At 39.8% G+C, this 17,651-nt stretch overlaps 1 protein-coding gene across 1 annotated transcript; it reads right to left on the bottom strand.

The window, feature by feature from the left end:
• Positions 1-15,638: 15,638 nt before the first annotated feature.
• On the bottom strand, positions 15,639-17,201 carry LOC134095727 (uncharacterized protein K02A2.6-like). The gene has a single exon (XM_062549400.1). The coding sequence runs from the start codon at positions 17,069-17,071 to the stop codon at positions 16,040-16,042; it is 1,032 nt and encodes a 343-aa protein (XP_062405384.1). The 5' UTR covers positions 17,072-17,201; the 3' UTR covers positions 15,639-16,039.
• Positions 17,202-17,651: the final 450 nt, after the last annotated feature.

Genomic DNA, 17,651 nt, shown 5'->3' with positions numbered 1-17,651 from the left:
CATGACAAACACAGAAGATTAGAAAGAAGTAGAACTTGACGATTTAAACATGCATGATCTACATATTACAGTCTAGTAATGAAAGGAGTGAAGACGGAAAGTATCCTATTTTCATTCTTCATAAATTCATTTTTTTTTTTAAATATTGATTATTTTTGTATGACTGATGTCAATTGCAGGTGTGGTCAAGAATTCCAGGCACACTCAGGTGTGAGAAAACACTGCAGGTTTATTGACGATACCGGGAACAGGTCACTAGCCACATCATAGCTCTGATAACACTGTTCGAAGATCTCTAGGGCAAGGCCCATCTTATACATGGTTAGTTACATTGTGGTAATAGAAATCACATGGGTACAATGGTCTTTCCCAAAACTCCTCATACATGCAAAAATACAACAATACATGAACACTTCTTGGACATAGCATGTGATCCACACACCATACGCAAGTCATGTGGGCACTCCAAGTAAGTAAGATAATAGGTCAATACAATACATATACATCCCTCAGCATTCTCTGGTCGTAGCATGTTCTCTGTCAGGGTCTTCCTAATATTACTGCCTCAGGCAGAATACCCTTAGCTCGTGACAAAAGGGGGTCGCATGACCTTTATTAGAAAGTCATGACATGGAGAGAGCAAACGACAGACAAAGCAAAGTTGATGCACAGTACTGAATGTATAGAAAAGCATACAAATAATATATGAAAATGTAATGTTAAATCACCTCTATGTAATAAATGTTGATTAGTATTCACTTCTAAAACATAAGATTTGTTAGTAATCCAAAATTTCTACTACACAGGATTTTGGGGATTCCATCAAGGGAATCCCAACGTTCGGATGTTACAGGCCTAATGGTGTACATTCTAATGAACCATTGATGCAGACCTGTAGTAACAGTGCCACAGTCTCCACTGTATTATAGTCACTTGGTTTTATTCAACTTAAAACCTTGACTTTTACTTTCTGTAGGCCAGCACACAGGTACATGGGGAGGAAAACCACATAACAATTTGCATATTAAGAGTCTATTCTGGTCACCACCTGGACCTGGTGACAATCAGCTCAACCACAAAGTTCTGGGTCAGAGAAACGAAAAAAATAAATAAAATATGTTCACTAATTTGTTCTCTGAGCACCTGATGTCATGGCGTACAGATCAGTGACTGCAAAAGGATTTCTCTTAGCAACATGTCCATTTAACTATGCGAGAGCTGACACTTCTGCATGTCTCACTAAGTATAGAATGTTTTTTTTTTGCCTGGCAAAGTACAGTGAGCTCTCAGATCCAGACTCTCACATTGATTGAGGAATTAAAAGTAATGTTAAAAAAAAAAAAAAACTTTTGCCGGCCAAAACTGAAACAATTCTGCAAGGACCATCTTCAAGTTAGCTCATCAATAAAGTTAAGTCAGCCTAAGTAGTGAAATCAGCTTACATACCATGCCTGAACATGTTTCTGTGAGGAAATAATCTATGTGAAACTGTTTTAGGAGGATGTTGTTATTATGGGGCCTGTGTGGTTATGGCCCAAGGCTATAAATACCCAGGATTTATAGCTGATAACTGTGTTATATTAGTTGCCAAACAGTACAATGAGGTCAGGGAGATTGAGAAAATCACAAGCCACTCGTAAATTTCATGTCCTTGTCAAGGAAAAAGTCATGCTTTGTCAAGGTAGAATTTTAAATAGAGTGATAAAGCTGTCCAACGTATTTCAGCCATCTCCATCAGTTTACTTAGAACTAGTATGTTCTTAGAGACTATGTTTGGATCATGTATTTATTTCGAAGAGCTTGGAATGGTGGGGCGATGGGAAACAGCAGAATGCCATTGTTATAGACATCACTAGAAACACTTGCTTCAAAGAGTATCCTACAAGCTCTGAAATGCTGACCTTCAATTTTTACCTTTTTGTCCTCATCTATGATCCCAGGCAATCTCTTGTGCTCATAAACCAGAGTATAGTAGTTTTCCACTACACTCAAAAGCCACTTCAGACACAACCCAATCTACTCTATTCTGTATTTTCTTATCTCTTTGCTCCAGCTGACCAAGTTCCATAGTGTGTCTCTGCAACTCCAATCATTTCTTCATCCTTTTCTGTTTGCTGTGTTTGTTTCATATCATATCCTTTAGCCTTTTGTGTATTTCCTCTCCTTGTTGCTCCCTCACATGGTCAGATCCCTGACCTGTGCTCATCAGATAACCTGTCTTCCGTTGTTTCCAGTCTTAATCCTCCACTTGAAGCAATGTTGAAGTAAAGAGAAAGGAAACATCCTACATCCCAAATCCAAATCCATCCATTGTCAGATCTGATGCCATATTTGCATATATTCAAATATTTATCTCAGCACAGAAACGTAATTCCATTTAATCAAGTGTAGTGTCAGCCACTGATATTTCAGTAGACCTATTTACTTGAAAACGTGTATACCAGTTGGTCATCGCTTTTGCTTGACATTTGTAAGGAATGATTAAGAAGATAGTTTCTACAATATGCATGGTGATGTGAGGGACAGGTAAACATACCTGGTTTTACCACTAGCTGCCCAAGTTATTTACTAATATACATTTACATATCTGGTGTTGTCTGCAGGGAGACCCAGAACAAGAGGACTGTTTACAGCAGTTACAGCTCTCTATGTTTAGAGAAAAACCTGTTATACCTCTTCAGATATGTAAGTATAATGAAAAGATAGTAGTTGAATTGTTGAGTCTGTGGTATAGGATATACTGTATATCTGTATAATATTATGTGTTGTTATATATGTTTTATTACTTTATAGTTAGTTACTTTATAGTATAAACTTATGGTTATGGTAATGGAATTTGGCAGACGCTATTGTCCAAAGTCACTTATAAATAAAACAATACAATAGTCAGATTAACAGTGAACAGTTTCCAAAAGAACTTTATATAACTTCATATAGTCTCCAAAAGTTTCCAGACACCATTTGCTCGCAAGTGGGGCGCCAGGACACAGTCTGAATGCTGTGAGAGAGTTGAATTATTTATGTCAGGTGCAAGACAAAAAATGTTTTTGTTTTATTTATTTTGGAAGTTTTCCCACACCTAATGCATATATTGAACACGTACAACATTACCCCCCCCCCCCCCCCCCCCCCAACAAATAGAACACAGACATGGAAACACTTGGATGTACCAGAATCACAACCAATCACCATTCTTCAGACTTACAGTTAGTCTGGTTTTCACCATACTAAGCTCAATCTTTTAAGATTGAACATTAGTCTGGGGAGGCTGCGCTTTGTTTCTACTGCACAAGAGGCGTGATCAATGGTCATAGTTCAAATGACTCCGTACGCAATTGCCACGAGCGGGGCTAGTTGGTTATTTAAACTTTTACCAAAGCCGAATTGCAAACACGTCCTTCTTCTGTATGAACTGTTCCAGGGCAAGACGGCAGACTAAATGAGTAAATTGCCTCCCATATCTTCCAAGTCTGAAGTTCTCATGGAGTTATATTATTATTTTAATTCTGGTCTTACCACTGACTATTACATATTGTGCTTTCATGCACAAGTGCAGTAGCCTGGGTGTTCCCATCCTGCCTTGCGCAGTGATTTCATTCACGCTGCTAAGGCAGTCTGGAAACTACCGCCCTAATTTTTGCCTGAGATAGGGGACCAATCACAGAACAGGGGGGAAAGCAAGACCATGATGAGCTATGCACAGACGCATTTGATAGACATCCGTGGCGCCCAATGAACGGATCAGGGCATTTTTTCAAATTTGAGGAAATGAACGTCTGGTTGCCAGACCACGCCTCATTTGAGAAGTTGTAGGCGCTAGCCAGGCTACAAGTGCAGCACAAAGCGAACAAACGGGAAAAAATCTGTAGGTTAAGGTACTTCATTGGTTACATTTAAGTGAGCACAAATTGAACACACCAACCCAGTAGCCAGGCTGACAGTCTGTAGAGCACTGGAAATGCTTTAGGAGCAGTTGTGTTGTGCGCTTCAACCAATGAACTCCTTAAAAGGCATCCGTTGGAGATGGTCAACAGGTTTTACTCGAGGTATTCGATGTGCAGATGTGCAGAATCTGGTGAAGGATTATTGATATTTCAGACAATCAAATTATACCCTCTCATCATGATCCTTGAACAATTTGCTGATTATCTGGAATAGTAGACGGTTCAGTCCAAGCCATCTTGTTTGCCTCCCTTTTATGGAGCTAAGACTCTACCAGCATGACCATTTTGTAGTATGGAAGCCATTCCGAATGACAAAATTCCCTACTTATAAAATGTGAGATTGGGAAATTCGATCAGGAGTCGCTCCATTAAGAAGTCTCTACTCAAACATGCTGTGTTTGCGCCAGTCAAATAGTTTGGGTGGATTTTATGCAAAGACGGACAGATGAGCATCATTGCCTAGTCATTCGCCTAGTCATCTGAGCCTGCTTGAGTTGATTTTGTTTACAACAAAAAGGCTGTGCCTAGAGAAGTGAGATGTTCAGATTTCGCTATTACGTCTGTTGTTCAAGATGTTGACAGTGCAATAGCATAGAAAAAAATTAACAGAACACAGTGATTAAAGGAGAATTCCAGCAACTTTTCCCTTTCCCTTCTCCCTTTCTCTAGGCCGAATTGCTTTAGCTAGCAGCTAAAGCAGCTAGGGATCTGCAGCGCTACAATCTGGGGGTATGTTTGTGAGCCCCCAGAGTGATTTGTTGCATAAAGAGCCACTTCTTCCCCTGTATTAGTTGAAGCACAGCCCATAATCAAAACCAAATGCCATTTTACCAGACTAAAATTCTGAACAGATTCATGTTTGGTTATGCCACGCTACCTTTGTTGGTTATAAACACACAAAAAAGAGGACCATGAGGGGTGATTATCTGAATTGAAGTATGTTTTATTAGAATGGCAGACATTGTGATTCTGTCACATTATACTGTATTTCCAGAGAAACTGGTCTAGACAGGACAGAACTTTGCAAGGTTACAAGTAGAAATGTGCAAGCGGTCAACATTTTATGCGAGTAATTAGCCTTGTGCAGCCATTTGTATGCATAAGTAATGCTTATCTTTAATCACTGCTAAAGCGCAAGCTTTTATATTTTTAATGCCGCCGGCACAGTAAGACTGCACAGTGACAGTGACAGGCCTCAAGCTTTTCCCCGTAATATAAGGACACTTACTCTCTCACAGGGGATGCAGTCCTGCTGTGATCAAACATGGATTTAGTTCCACTGTAGTTTTGTTGGCCAAAACCCAATGGAGGCTTTGGATTTGCTTTAGAGGAGTTAGGCCTCGGAGTGAAAGCAATGTTAAAATACTGAAACATAATTCATTACTATTTTTAGAGGTTTTATAATTGTATGCTCGTATGCTTAATGGATAATTTCATAAATGCATTGACGTGCACAATGTGGTTGCAGTGAGCCTCTGGCTGCAGTGTGCTTCTTGGTCCTTTGGGTCGCTATATTCTTTAGATTGCTGAGACGCTATGTTGTGATAGCAGTTTCAGGGCAGGAGACATCGTAAAGCATAGCTAATTGGCGTATGGCTTCTTGTCTGAGTGAGGACCCTCTTGACTTCAGTCTTTATGTAAGGTCTGAACAATCAATCACTGCTTGTGCTGCAGTCAAATCCAAATTCAAAATGTGTAATCCAATTATTCCCAGACATCCTTCCTGATCTGGTTTGTCGATCACAATGAAACCTCTTAGGGCTGAAATGTGTTCTGTTATACCTAATATACAGTAATTAGGTGAGGGCTGAATGGGAAATTCTCAGTTTCACAAGGAATATAAATGAATTGTGGCATTGGCTGCATGATAAGAAAGATGACTTCCCACTGATGATCACTTTTGTGTCTAATTATTCCCTGTTAAAACAGAAGCACATGATTAATGGATCTGAAGGCAGAAGTGTATTTTGAACCCAAATAGTATTAATGTCAACCTCTTTTATAGTTATAGTTGATTACTGAGAAGGTGTGGTGCCTGAAACAACCTGCTGCTGCTGGCTTTATCTTTAACATGTGCGCTATGAAGATGTCCTTGTTGACAGTGAAAGAGGGCCTGCAGGGGGCGCCAAAGTATTATTAATTCCCATCATTCTCAATTTCTTGAATTACTCTACCTTAACCATACCAGAAGGCAAACAAACAAAACTATCACACAGATAAATAAACTCAGTAATGACTTTGTGACTGACAGGATATCCTGAAATTCTTTGTTTGAAACATGTCAGCCAACCATCAAACATGGTGGGGAAAAGCTTACCTGCTGGGGGAATATTGCACAGATGAGAGCTCAGAGAACAATCAACCTCCCTGGAGTGCCTTCAGTGGAAAATGAGTAATCATCCCCCTCAGCCCCACCACATTCCCAATCCCTCTGCTCCCAATCATAAGACCAGCTCTCCCACTGGTAAATTGTCTCAGATTTAACCTGCAAAAATGTCAAAGTAAGGTGTCCTCTTTTCACAAGAAACTGTATATTAAAGGAAAAAATAGCACTTCAATTGAATATTTTTGACCTTCTTTGCGACGTGTACTGCTGAGCTCAGTATTGCAGTGCTATATTGCACTGCTGCACTTATTCAAATCTGGTGAAAGGGCTATTCTAGTTTGAAGAGAAGTCGGAATGCAACTAGATTCTATCAATGTTATTAATGGCGGCACCATTAATGATTCATAGTTCAGACTATGTAGGCTGAGGAGCCATGACAACCTTGGGGTACAGAATGAAAAATGTCAATGATGAAAGTAATGCAATAGGTGAATTTATATTTCTTCTCCTTATACTGTACTTCTCCAGTCTTTATTTAACATGCTAATAAACAAAGAAGTCAGACTATTGACAGGGTTTTGATATTTGGAACTGAAATGCCAGATGGGCTCGAGGGCCAAAGGTGTGATTAGCTGGAAGCAGGTAATGCGACCCATGAAAGTCCTCATTAAACTAATGCGACTAGGCTTTAACTGTATCCAGCATCTACTTGATCTTGTGTCTTTGTGAGTGCCATTGACCGAGTAAATAGCACAAAAGGATAAAACAGTTATATATATATGTATTTGTATGAAATAATGACAGCATAGTACAGTTGACCTAGAAGACCATGTGTAAGGTGGGCTTTTCATTATATTAGCTAATGTATTGTTATCTTAATTGTAAACTCCACAAACGGGACTTTGAATGCAAAGAGAATCTGGCAGATTCTTCATTACAAAGAGGACTTTGGTAATGTCAGATGAAGCATTGTTTTGCATCGGAAGCAAACAAATCAGGTAGCACAGCAAACCATGTCGCAAAGCTACAAACCTTGCTGAAATGTAATGATCGAACCTCATTGGACAAACACTTTGTCTGTACCGATGTGGAAATGAAAACAAGAAGGCCATATACAAACACCGGGTATACACCAAGGTGCTGTATTCGACTCCTCCAGAAAATTGGGTTTGGTTCACCTGAGCAGCAGGTGGCTGTTTTGGCCACTCATTGATCGTAGTTCTTTCAAAAGCGAATAAATCACCTTCAAACATAAAATGCTTATCTAAAAAGTAATTTTCTAAAACTCAAAACAGTCATATACAGTTAGTGACAGGCAGCTGTGTGACAACTAAATTTATGTTACAGAATTCTCTGTAATAACGAAGGCCGCAAATTCATCGAGAATCCCCCAAAACCTCCTTATCTGAGCAGGTAGCATCATTAATGGCAGAGCAAAAGCAACTAAATTAACAAAATGATGAAGAAAAAACAAATAGAGTGTGGCCAGAACCCAGCCATTTAGCACAGTTTTTAATTTCTCCCTCCTCATTTGGCATAATTGCCTTGGAATCATTGCCTGTGGTGAATGAAAGCTGCATGTTCCACACATTCCATGTGGATGACATGATTTTATTATGATTCACAACCAAAAATGTGAAGACCAGTAGGGCAGTAGGAACAGGTAAAAAAAACACACTCGAATTTGGTCCAGCAAAACAGACCAAGTATAAAGCCGGCCTATAAATAGGTGCTCGTTGAGATTTCATGGAACCACAGCAGGAAGCTTTTACACACAGTTGATAACAGTGAATAGTGATTGATTTCTTTACAATTTAAGCCTGACAAAGTTCTTGAAATGCTGCTCATTATAGATTTACAGGGGCTTGGTGTTGGGTGTTGAAGACATCAGTGCTTTATTCAACATGTAATGCGGCTCCTCTCATATTATTTTTTTAATCGTCATGGCAATGTGCCTTTCTCTTACCCAGTTGAGTGGCTGTAAGTGAACCCAGACAAACCTTGAAGAAATTTGCTCTGCAGGTCCATCTGGTATGGATCCCATTGAACCATTGATCCGTTTCCAATACACCGAAAACCAAAGATCCAATCACCATTGCATGGGGCTGGCTTCATGTGATGACAGTTAGAGCAGTGCATTCAACAAAACCAATGGCTGCACTGATGGTGACAGGGTTACATATAAATGGACATGTATCCTCTTTGGAATTGAATAAACTACTGCATTTAAAACCTCAGTAACATACGGTTATGGTTACGGTTATGTTGCTTAGCAGACGCCTTTGTCCAAGGTGACAGACAAACAAAACAATACAATAATTAAATTTAGCAGTTGATCAGACTATAGTGTCGACTAAGTGAATAGTAGCATAACAATACAGTATCAATATAAGCAAAGCTAATAAAATAAACAATGACTAAATGAGAGAATACTAAATAAACAATGAAGTCATTCAATAAATTATATAATAACAATAACTATGAATTAATAAGCAATAATAAAAACAATGTCAATTTTATAAATGGAAAACAAAGCAACGCTATGATATACAAACCGTAATCATAAGAAACGCTAATAGACTAAGTGCATATTAAAGGTCAACTAGTTAACTGCCAACATACTACAAAGGTGTGTTTGCTGCACTTCTGAGGCGTTTTGGCAAAAGTTAAATGCATCAGTCTAAGTTTGTAACGGGATCATTTGCTAACAGGTTTGTCTGGGTTCACCCAGGCCACCAGCTTGCCTTAAATAGTAAATAAGCTAACATTTGCTAGCTTATTAGCGAGGTGGCAAGCCCTGTAACCGGTGCATAATCTCTTTCGTACTCTCTCCTGTGCAAAATATATGCATTGCCAACAATCAAGAATTATTTTTATTTGCATGCGTAAACAATGGGGTCAGTATTTGTTTTTATCAAATTGAGTAGCATACCATTAAAATACAGTGCAGTTAATAGTTTTGAAATTATGATAGACCCAGTTTGGAATGAATGGACACAAGACAAAGATGCAAATGTTTCTTTGTTTTTTTGTGTTACGGTTTTTATTTTTGATTTGTACATTTGCTTATCCAACTTTGTCTTCTGCATCATTTGGCAGGCATGTGAAGATACATTTTGATAAAAAAAAATTCTCACAGTGAAGTTGGTCAGACAAATGAAGATGACACATATCTGCAGTGTACATCTTTTGCAAAGGTACTCATGATTGTTAAAAGATAACTTCTTGAAAAGGGAACCATAATTAGTTAAGGTCAGGTCAGGAATCACTGCCTTTGGGCAATGAATCATTTCCAATAATGATTTGCAGGCTAAAAGTCTAATTTAGCAACTCTTGCAGCAAATGAGATAAAAGTGACACAGGTGAATGATTCAATTATTACATATGCCTCACGTGTAACCCTATTTAAGTAACTTATCTTATCTACTATATATATCCTTTGAGTCTTAATACAGTTTGACCATGGTGAATGCCATACGTATTCTTATACGTCTGTTTTTGGCGACACACATACATTGGCATGGCCTCTGTGCGGGGGAACCTGAGGGGTGGACACGAAGATCGTCCGAGTGTGCCGAGCCCCCGCAGCACAGCTCAGCACCCTTGCGTGGCGATGACAAAGTGAAAAATGACGGGGCAATGCACCACAAACCCACTGGGGAAAATGTAGAGCAAGCGTAATCAATTATCACACCTTCCACTGCGTTCCGATTTCAGAGCTCCTTAATTATGTAAGTGAATTAGCTATCGATCAGCAAAGTGAGTCAGCAGGGCAGCCTCCCGTTTGCCAGACAGCTACGAATTGTGGCCTAGCTACCTCAGCAGGGTGTCACAGGTAAACACTGCCAGGGGTCGCTTTGAGTAGCACGGCCTGGGTCGCATTGAGGCAGGGTGGAGGAGTGATTGTAGTGTGGTGTATGGCAGACCATATCTGTTAGAACATAGCATAGGGAAACACAATAAAGACTTAAATTTACAGAGCTGCGTTGGGCATAAGCAAAACTTCTCAGAGATACATTCCCCTGCTGTATCCATTTTGACTTGTGAGGTGTTTGTTTCTCCTCTTGTGCCTGGTGGTCTGTCATGCCTCAGTGAAGTTTGTTGACGAACAGTACTGGAGAGTATTGAGACATATATCGTCATCAGTATCATCACAATTGCAGTCAAAAAAATGTTGCCAACTGTAAACAGATGTAGAAAATGCATTGTATATGCTAGTCTCTGTTAGTGGCTTTCAAGGGAAACATTACTCATGATTACAACTCCTACTTGCACTGTATCTCACTTTCAAATGTGGAGCACCCCGTAGAGTGTTTGCAGCTGAGCTGCAGGCTTCTTTGCCTCATTGATTTTGCTCATTGAAATGAAGATGACCCGGCCTCAGCAGAGATGGACTCAGATGCTCTTCCAACCACACCACAGCAATTTCAGTTGAAATCATATAGTAACGTCTAGTATAGTTTATAGTTTATGGGCCTGTTTATATTGGTTTTTAGAGTGCGTCTTGGGTGTTTCCGATCACAAGTGGTCAGCCAAGGCACATCGCTCTTTAAACATGTTTCCAAGAGCAGTTGCTGACAACCTGTGTTCAGATTCCATAACTGCCAACGTCACGGCCATTACAATTGTCCAGGATGCATCAGAACATGTTTTCTACTCTATACATGTATGTGGTCAAAAGCATCTCAGACCACCTCAGCAACTGGTTTGAGAAATTGTTTACATTTATACAGTATTTAGAACCGACCACTTGTGATGGGATTACTCAGGATGTATTTTAAAAAGAAATGAAAATGGGGTCTAGGTGACCCCATACATTAGGTAAATAACACTAGCAATGGAATAGGCTTTAATAGATCATTTATTTGTACAAAAGACTACACTGTACTGTAGGTAGCATGCTCATTGAGCTTTAGGTTGGCTTTTTGGCAAATACTGTACTGTATGTTGTCTTGCTCTTTGGCCCAAATATTTGTGATATAACTCAAACCGTGTAATCTAGAAACTAGTCTTGAAGCTCATTACTCTGAGGGACTTTTAGCATAAATATTTTTAAGGGCCCTGAGAGGGTGTGAAAGTGGAATGCAGCTTGTGGGCTTTTTGGTCTTTCCTTTGCTGTGCAGTGTGAGGCATTAGCAGTCACTGATTAAAATTTGCAGCAGCATCTGACAGTTGTGAGGATCTGAGAGCCACTTAGATCTGACCCTGTCCCAATGAAACGTTGTCATCAAAACCAATTTTACAGTTTCATGCCATTTTGGCTGTCCATCGCCCAGACAAAGGGAACGGCTTTCTAAAGCTTCATAGATGTAAGATGTCAGATTGTGATGCAACTACTGTAGATCCATTGTAATACCAAGAATGAACTGTATTCTGAACAGATGTGTGTGACATTTATTATAATTCATAGTCAGATGTTTGTAGAATCTTTTTAGAGGAGGCTTTTGTGCCTGAGTTTGACATGCCATTGCTGATAACTGCAGAACTTTTGATGCTTTGACATGGCCATACTCAATATGGCACATATAAAACCTGGATAGTTAAAAAAAAAAACAAATCAGCCAAATACCAGCCCTTTTGTTAGGGGGTAAACTCACAGGTTAACTGACTACAAACACAGAAAGTGTGAAGTTTGTGCCAGCAGCACCACCATACTTGGCAGCAATAGTATGCATGTTGATATTGTTATTAAAGTAAATTAGTGACAGATCGCTCTCCTGTGTGAATCATAGATTTAAATAGCTTGTGCATGGGCCATAGTGATGAGGATGATGGTGCAGAAACCTGGAAATGTGATCAAATAGCATGTTGTTAATGTTTTAGAGATCCTCAGAATTTCACAAATCCTGTTTTCAGAGAAACCCATGACCTACAAAAGGTCTCCCTTGCTCTTCCTCCTTAATCAGTTAATGTTGATTATTATTTAACAGCAAAGGTAAGCTTTGTGGTTGAGTAAATGGAAGACCAGTGAAACAGGAAAACAAGCGTGCTATGAAATCAGCGTGAATGTTGAGCCTGTTTTACGAGACGTTGAATTTGTTGCAGAAGAACGTTGTTGTTAGTTATACGGATAAAGGTGCCTTTTAAATTCCATGGCCACAGAAGGCCAGGAGAGTTGTTTTAAATGTATTTCAAATTACTACATGAATTGGATTTGTGTTATTGGTGTGGTAAAATAAAAATGGCATTAATGAGGAAAATAAATTTGTAATTTAAAGAGGAACTATGCAGGTTTGCCGATTTCTTTTTTTTCGCTCAAAGGTCTCTGCAGAGCTTCCCCTACAGCTTCAGCGTGTATATTTTACAACACTCCTCAAACGGTCAGTCTGGCTTTTCATGAGCATGATTGCAAGGCTGCGAGACTTTCTGTTTGTCAGTGCACCAGCCCGATGGCACAAACGTGCAAGCGTGTTTTTTCCGCTCACATGCGCTAGGGGGAAGCGAGACAGCCGTCATTCAACCTATTCAAGTCAAATAACCATTTCAATGAACCTGAAGCTGATCAGTTAAGGTAAATTAAACTAGAAAACTTGCATAGTTCACCTTTAAGCTCAGATGGATTGACAACGTTTGAAGCAACAAATACAAATACAAATAATCCTATTCAATTATACTCTTAATGAAAATGTTTACCTTTCCATTTATATAGGAACACATATAACAATCAGTGTCTGAAACTGAAAAAGGCAGAACACAGTAGACATTAGAGATGTCACAGTTCATTTCATAGCCTTTTGCGATTACATTATGCCAGACAATGTTGTCAAAATAATTGCCATCAGGCTGACCCCACTGTTACATTAACATAGAATTTGCATCTTCATTTCAGTAAAACATTTTAAGACTGGGTCAATTACTACAAAAGAAAAAAAAGCCTATCTGCGTGTATATCTGCAATGAGATGGCGTGAGATTAGATGTCACGGTGTTGCTCAGTCTATTGATATTGTGATGTGGTGTCACACCCCCATGCAATCTAGTTGACCACAGTGTCATGCTCTCTCCCTTTTTCGTCACCTGAGCCCCCTGCCACACTTCACTCAATTTTTTTTTTTTTTTTTTTAATGTCCAGTGCGTGACCACAAGTTCAACATGCTCTAGTTAGTACAACGATTAACCTCAGCCTATTAATCTCTGGGAGCGTCCTCATAGGTTTATTTCTGGCACATGCCATTTAGCATTTAGGGCTCAGGATTTAGTCGCTCTCAAAATTAATGTGTTGAAAGCAACACATCTCTGTGTCCAGATAGGGGCAACACAGTTTGTGTGGTTTCTAACACATTGCTTTTGTCATTTGTTGCACAGTATGTGTTGAAAATAACATGTGGTGTTTTTTTTAACACAGCTCTGTGTCCAGATAGGGACAACACAATTTGTGTTGCTTCCAACACATTCGTTTTGAGAGTGTTGTTGGAATGTCAGAGAATAAACCAATTCATAGCAAGATTGTATCTTAGCTTTTGGTTCAGATTTGGTCTGAACTATATCTTTGCATTTAGTTTCAGTTGTATTGTTCTGCATTTTACTCCCAATTGTGAGACAAGCACTCTTTCAGAAATGGCTTCTCTCGTTCAGTCCAAGTCATGAGCAGCTCAATATTCCAATCATGGAATCTGCTGTGTTTCGCTGTTTTGGAACACTACCCGAGAACCTCCTAAATCTATGGTGGGATTAAGTTCATGCTTAGAATTGCTAAACAGCTAGATCTCTTGGAGCTGACAGTTGTTTAGTGTTAGGAAAATCTTCCAAGTATTTAAGATTTTAAGAAACAAGAACCACAAAAGTAGTATGTTTTAACTCTGGCCCAGAGGAGAGAGTGTCCAGCCAAGAGGATTCCCCCTCTCTACTAAACAGTCTCTATCCTCTGAAACTCAGGGCATCCTTTTATTGACAGAAAAGTGTCCTTGTCCTTGTTTGTCCCAACCCCCATATCCTGCTTTTGCAGGCCCCCATATCCTGCTTTTGCAGGTACATCTGTTTCCTTTGACGTAAAGAAGAACAATGCATACAAGAATTTTCCTTGCATCAGCAGTCCACGTATACATGCATACTTGACAAGAAAACTGTGACACACCTAAATCTACTTAACAATGATAATAACATAATTTCTTTAACATTTCCCTCCTGTTTATCATTGGTAACTTCACAATCATTTTTGTTCCATTGATACATCTCCTTTACAGGTTTTCTGTACCAACTTCATTGCTGATCATGAAGTCTTCAGCGAGCAGTTTAGTTACTTCTTCTTGCAAAAGCATAACATTCATACTGGAATGTACTGTCTTGGCTATTAGACAGCGAAAGCAAGGAATCACACATGTAGTGAATACACAAAACAGGATTAATACAGCGATTATAGGAGTACACATTTTCAAAATGATTTGTAGCCAGGTTCCAGACCTGAACCACTTGAAAAGGTCCCATTCTTGATTTACTGTGTCTGCGACCATTGCTCCTTGTACATTTCTCATTTGGTGTAACGCTTCAGTAACATCATGACTATTCATGTTATCAGGAATGTAAGTACAGCATGTATCATTCAACATTGCACAAACACCTCCTTTTACAGCAGCCATGAGATCAAGCACCAATCTGTTCTGTATCACCATTAAACGCATAGCAGATATCTCAGAATTTTGTTTTTCATATATTTTGATAGATGCATTGTAAAACAATCCAATTCTATATTCTTGTGTTTCCATTCTTAACAGTAACTTACCAACCCCTGTCCATGGGAACAGACTTAACGTAATCTTTTGACTAGTAGTCCACAATTTATGCTCATCAGGAACATCAGTTCCCCAAAAAGGGTCGTGTGGTTTAACATCTACTGTATCTCTGCGGCTACGACGGTGTTGGTCAGTCTGAGTTATGATGGAAGTGTGATCAGTCAGACGCACCGGAGCGCAAATTCCTCCCCAATCTAGTGGAAGATTTAAATAGATTCTGTGACCACACATCCAATAGATACCTTCTAATGTGGCTGTGCCATTACAACTAGGTATGGTACTGTCCCCCCAACACCGACACATAGTTCTATTTCTAGGGTTGGGCCATGGGCAGTTATCACCTCCTTGTTCAACGGTTCTAGACCTCTTCTGACCTTGAAGTACACACATTTCCATGGGAACAACTGTCTGATTGCACCGGTAGAGAGGCAAACTCCCTACTGGCACAGAGCCATTTCTATAGAAACACAGTGGAAATCTTGTTTTAGGTCTAACAGTGGCAAAAGGAGTCAATGCTACACTAGTCTTTATAAACTTCAATGGGTGTGTTACTGCACAGGGTCCATAGGTTGTGTTAGTGCCATCTTTATGCATTTTCATATGAGCATTAACATAAGAGGCATTTTCACCAGACGTTCCTTGACCTATACATGAACTTTGTACATAAGGAAGTTTTATGGCTGTCAAACGGGGGTGAGAAGCAGATATTGGCATCAGAGAACACACATAGCAATCCGATACATTATTCAAATCAGCTAGCATTTGAGCATAACGATACCATGAATTCAAATGATACACATGCGTGACGTTGTAGTTATGTAGGTCTTCTGACAAAACCCATCTCTTGAATCGCCGTGCTTCGTCCTTCAGAAAGTAGAAGTCTCCATTCAGTCCTTGTAAGAGAAGTCTCAGCAAGGTGAGGGCGATGGCCGTGCCAAAAACCATTCTCCATATTAAGAGTCCGTTACCTCCAGGCATCGTCACTAGGCTTCGGAGGATCCAAGATCTTCACCGACGTTGAGACGACTAGATTCTAAACCTCTAGTCCCCTTTGGAGTCGGGCTTCCCCTCCTCAGCAGTTGACTCCGCAGCTGGAAAGTCCCGAACCTTACAATGAGAGAGATGCGTCCAGGCGGTCCGGCCCTCCACCTTCACTGCAGTGGGTGTAGATAGGATGACTCTGTGGGGTCCTTCCCAGCGTGGATCGGACCAACACTTTTTCTTGATAACTTTGATAAACACCCAATCTCCAGGCTTCACTTTAGGGTCCTGTGGGGAGACAGAAAAAGAGGGAACAGTATTCGTGTCTACACATTCTTTTGAAGACAGTGTTTTAATCAATTGTCCCACTATCCCTTCATCATCATCCGGTGAAGCTTTACTGTGAGAGAAGTCAGGCATAGTGTACGGTCTGCCATACAGCATTTCAAAAGGAGTTAACTGTGTAGCAGCACCAGGTGTTGTTCTCATACTCAATTGTACAATATCTAAACAGTCTGGCCACTGCCATCCTGTTTCAGCCATTGTCTTTCTTAGACGTGATTTAACTGTTCCATTATGTCGCTCTACTAATCCAGCTGATTGCGGATGATAAGCAGCATGTCTTTTAAGATCAATACCAAAATGTTCACCAATTCTGTCAATCACTTCATTAACAAAATGTGTTCCATTATCACTTCGAATTAGTCTAGGCACACCATGGCTTGGAATAATTCGTCTGCAAAGTGCTTTGGCTACAGTTGCAGCATCAGGAGTTCGACACGGGAAAAGTTCAATCCATCTAGAGAACACATCTATCACCACCAACACATATTCTAAATTGTGAACTTTGTTCAGTTGTATAAAGTCCATGTGTATTGTGTGAAACGGGTGTGGGGGTGTAGGAAACTGTCCTCTTTTGGGTCTCGCATGTCCCTGTGAATTATGTTTAATACAAATGATGCACTGATGACAAAAGTTTTGTGAGTAGTTTGTAAACCCATACGTAGTATAGTGTTTATCTACTAGTGCACACATCCCTCCTGTTGAGACATGGCTCTGCCCATGACTCAAAATTGCAGCCCACTTGTACATTGATTTTGGCAAAACTGGCTTTTCATTTGGTCCGACATAAATGTTATCTTTTAAATAGCATCCATGCTTTACCCATGTGTCCCTTTCTTTAGCTGATGCTTGTTGTTGTCGTGTTAGTAAAACATCATCACTCTCTGTCTGCGAGAGGAACAAGCCCGTGGCTTTCTTTGCACACTCGTCAGCCAAGGCGTTGCCTCTCGCAACATCATCTGTTTTGTTAGTATGCGCTTCGCATTTGCAAATAGCAAGCTTTTTTGGCAATTGTATAGCATCGTACAATTTTAAAAGCAAGTCTTTATGTTTTACCGGTTTTCCAGTAGAAGTCTTGTAGCCACGTCTTTTCCAATGTGCACAAAAAATATGAGACGCAGCAAAAGCATACTGACTGTCTGTATAAACCGTTACTTCTTTTTTGGCAAAAAGTTGACACGCTCTTGTCAATGCAGTTAACTCTGCTGCTTGTGCAGAGTATGAAGTAGGCAAACTTTTAGCTTCTAATTCAGTAGTTAAAGTGGTCACTGCATAGGCTGCTTTGTTTACACCATATTTGTCTTTTATGGCTGAACCGTCGACGAAAACT

Source organism: Sardina pilchardus, chromosome 11, assembly GCF_963854185.1.
Source record: "Sardina pilchardus chromosome 11, fSarPil1.1, whole genome shotgun sequence".
Lineage (NCBI taxonomy): Eukaryota > Metazoa > Chordata > Actinopteri > Clupeiformes > Clupeidae > Sardina > Sardina pilchardus.
Note: the sequence above shows the minus strand (reverse complement) of the source record. Positions and strands in the feature narration are given on the sequence as shown.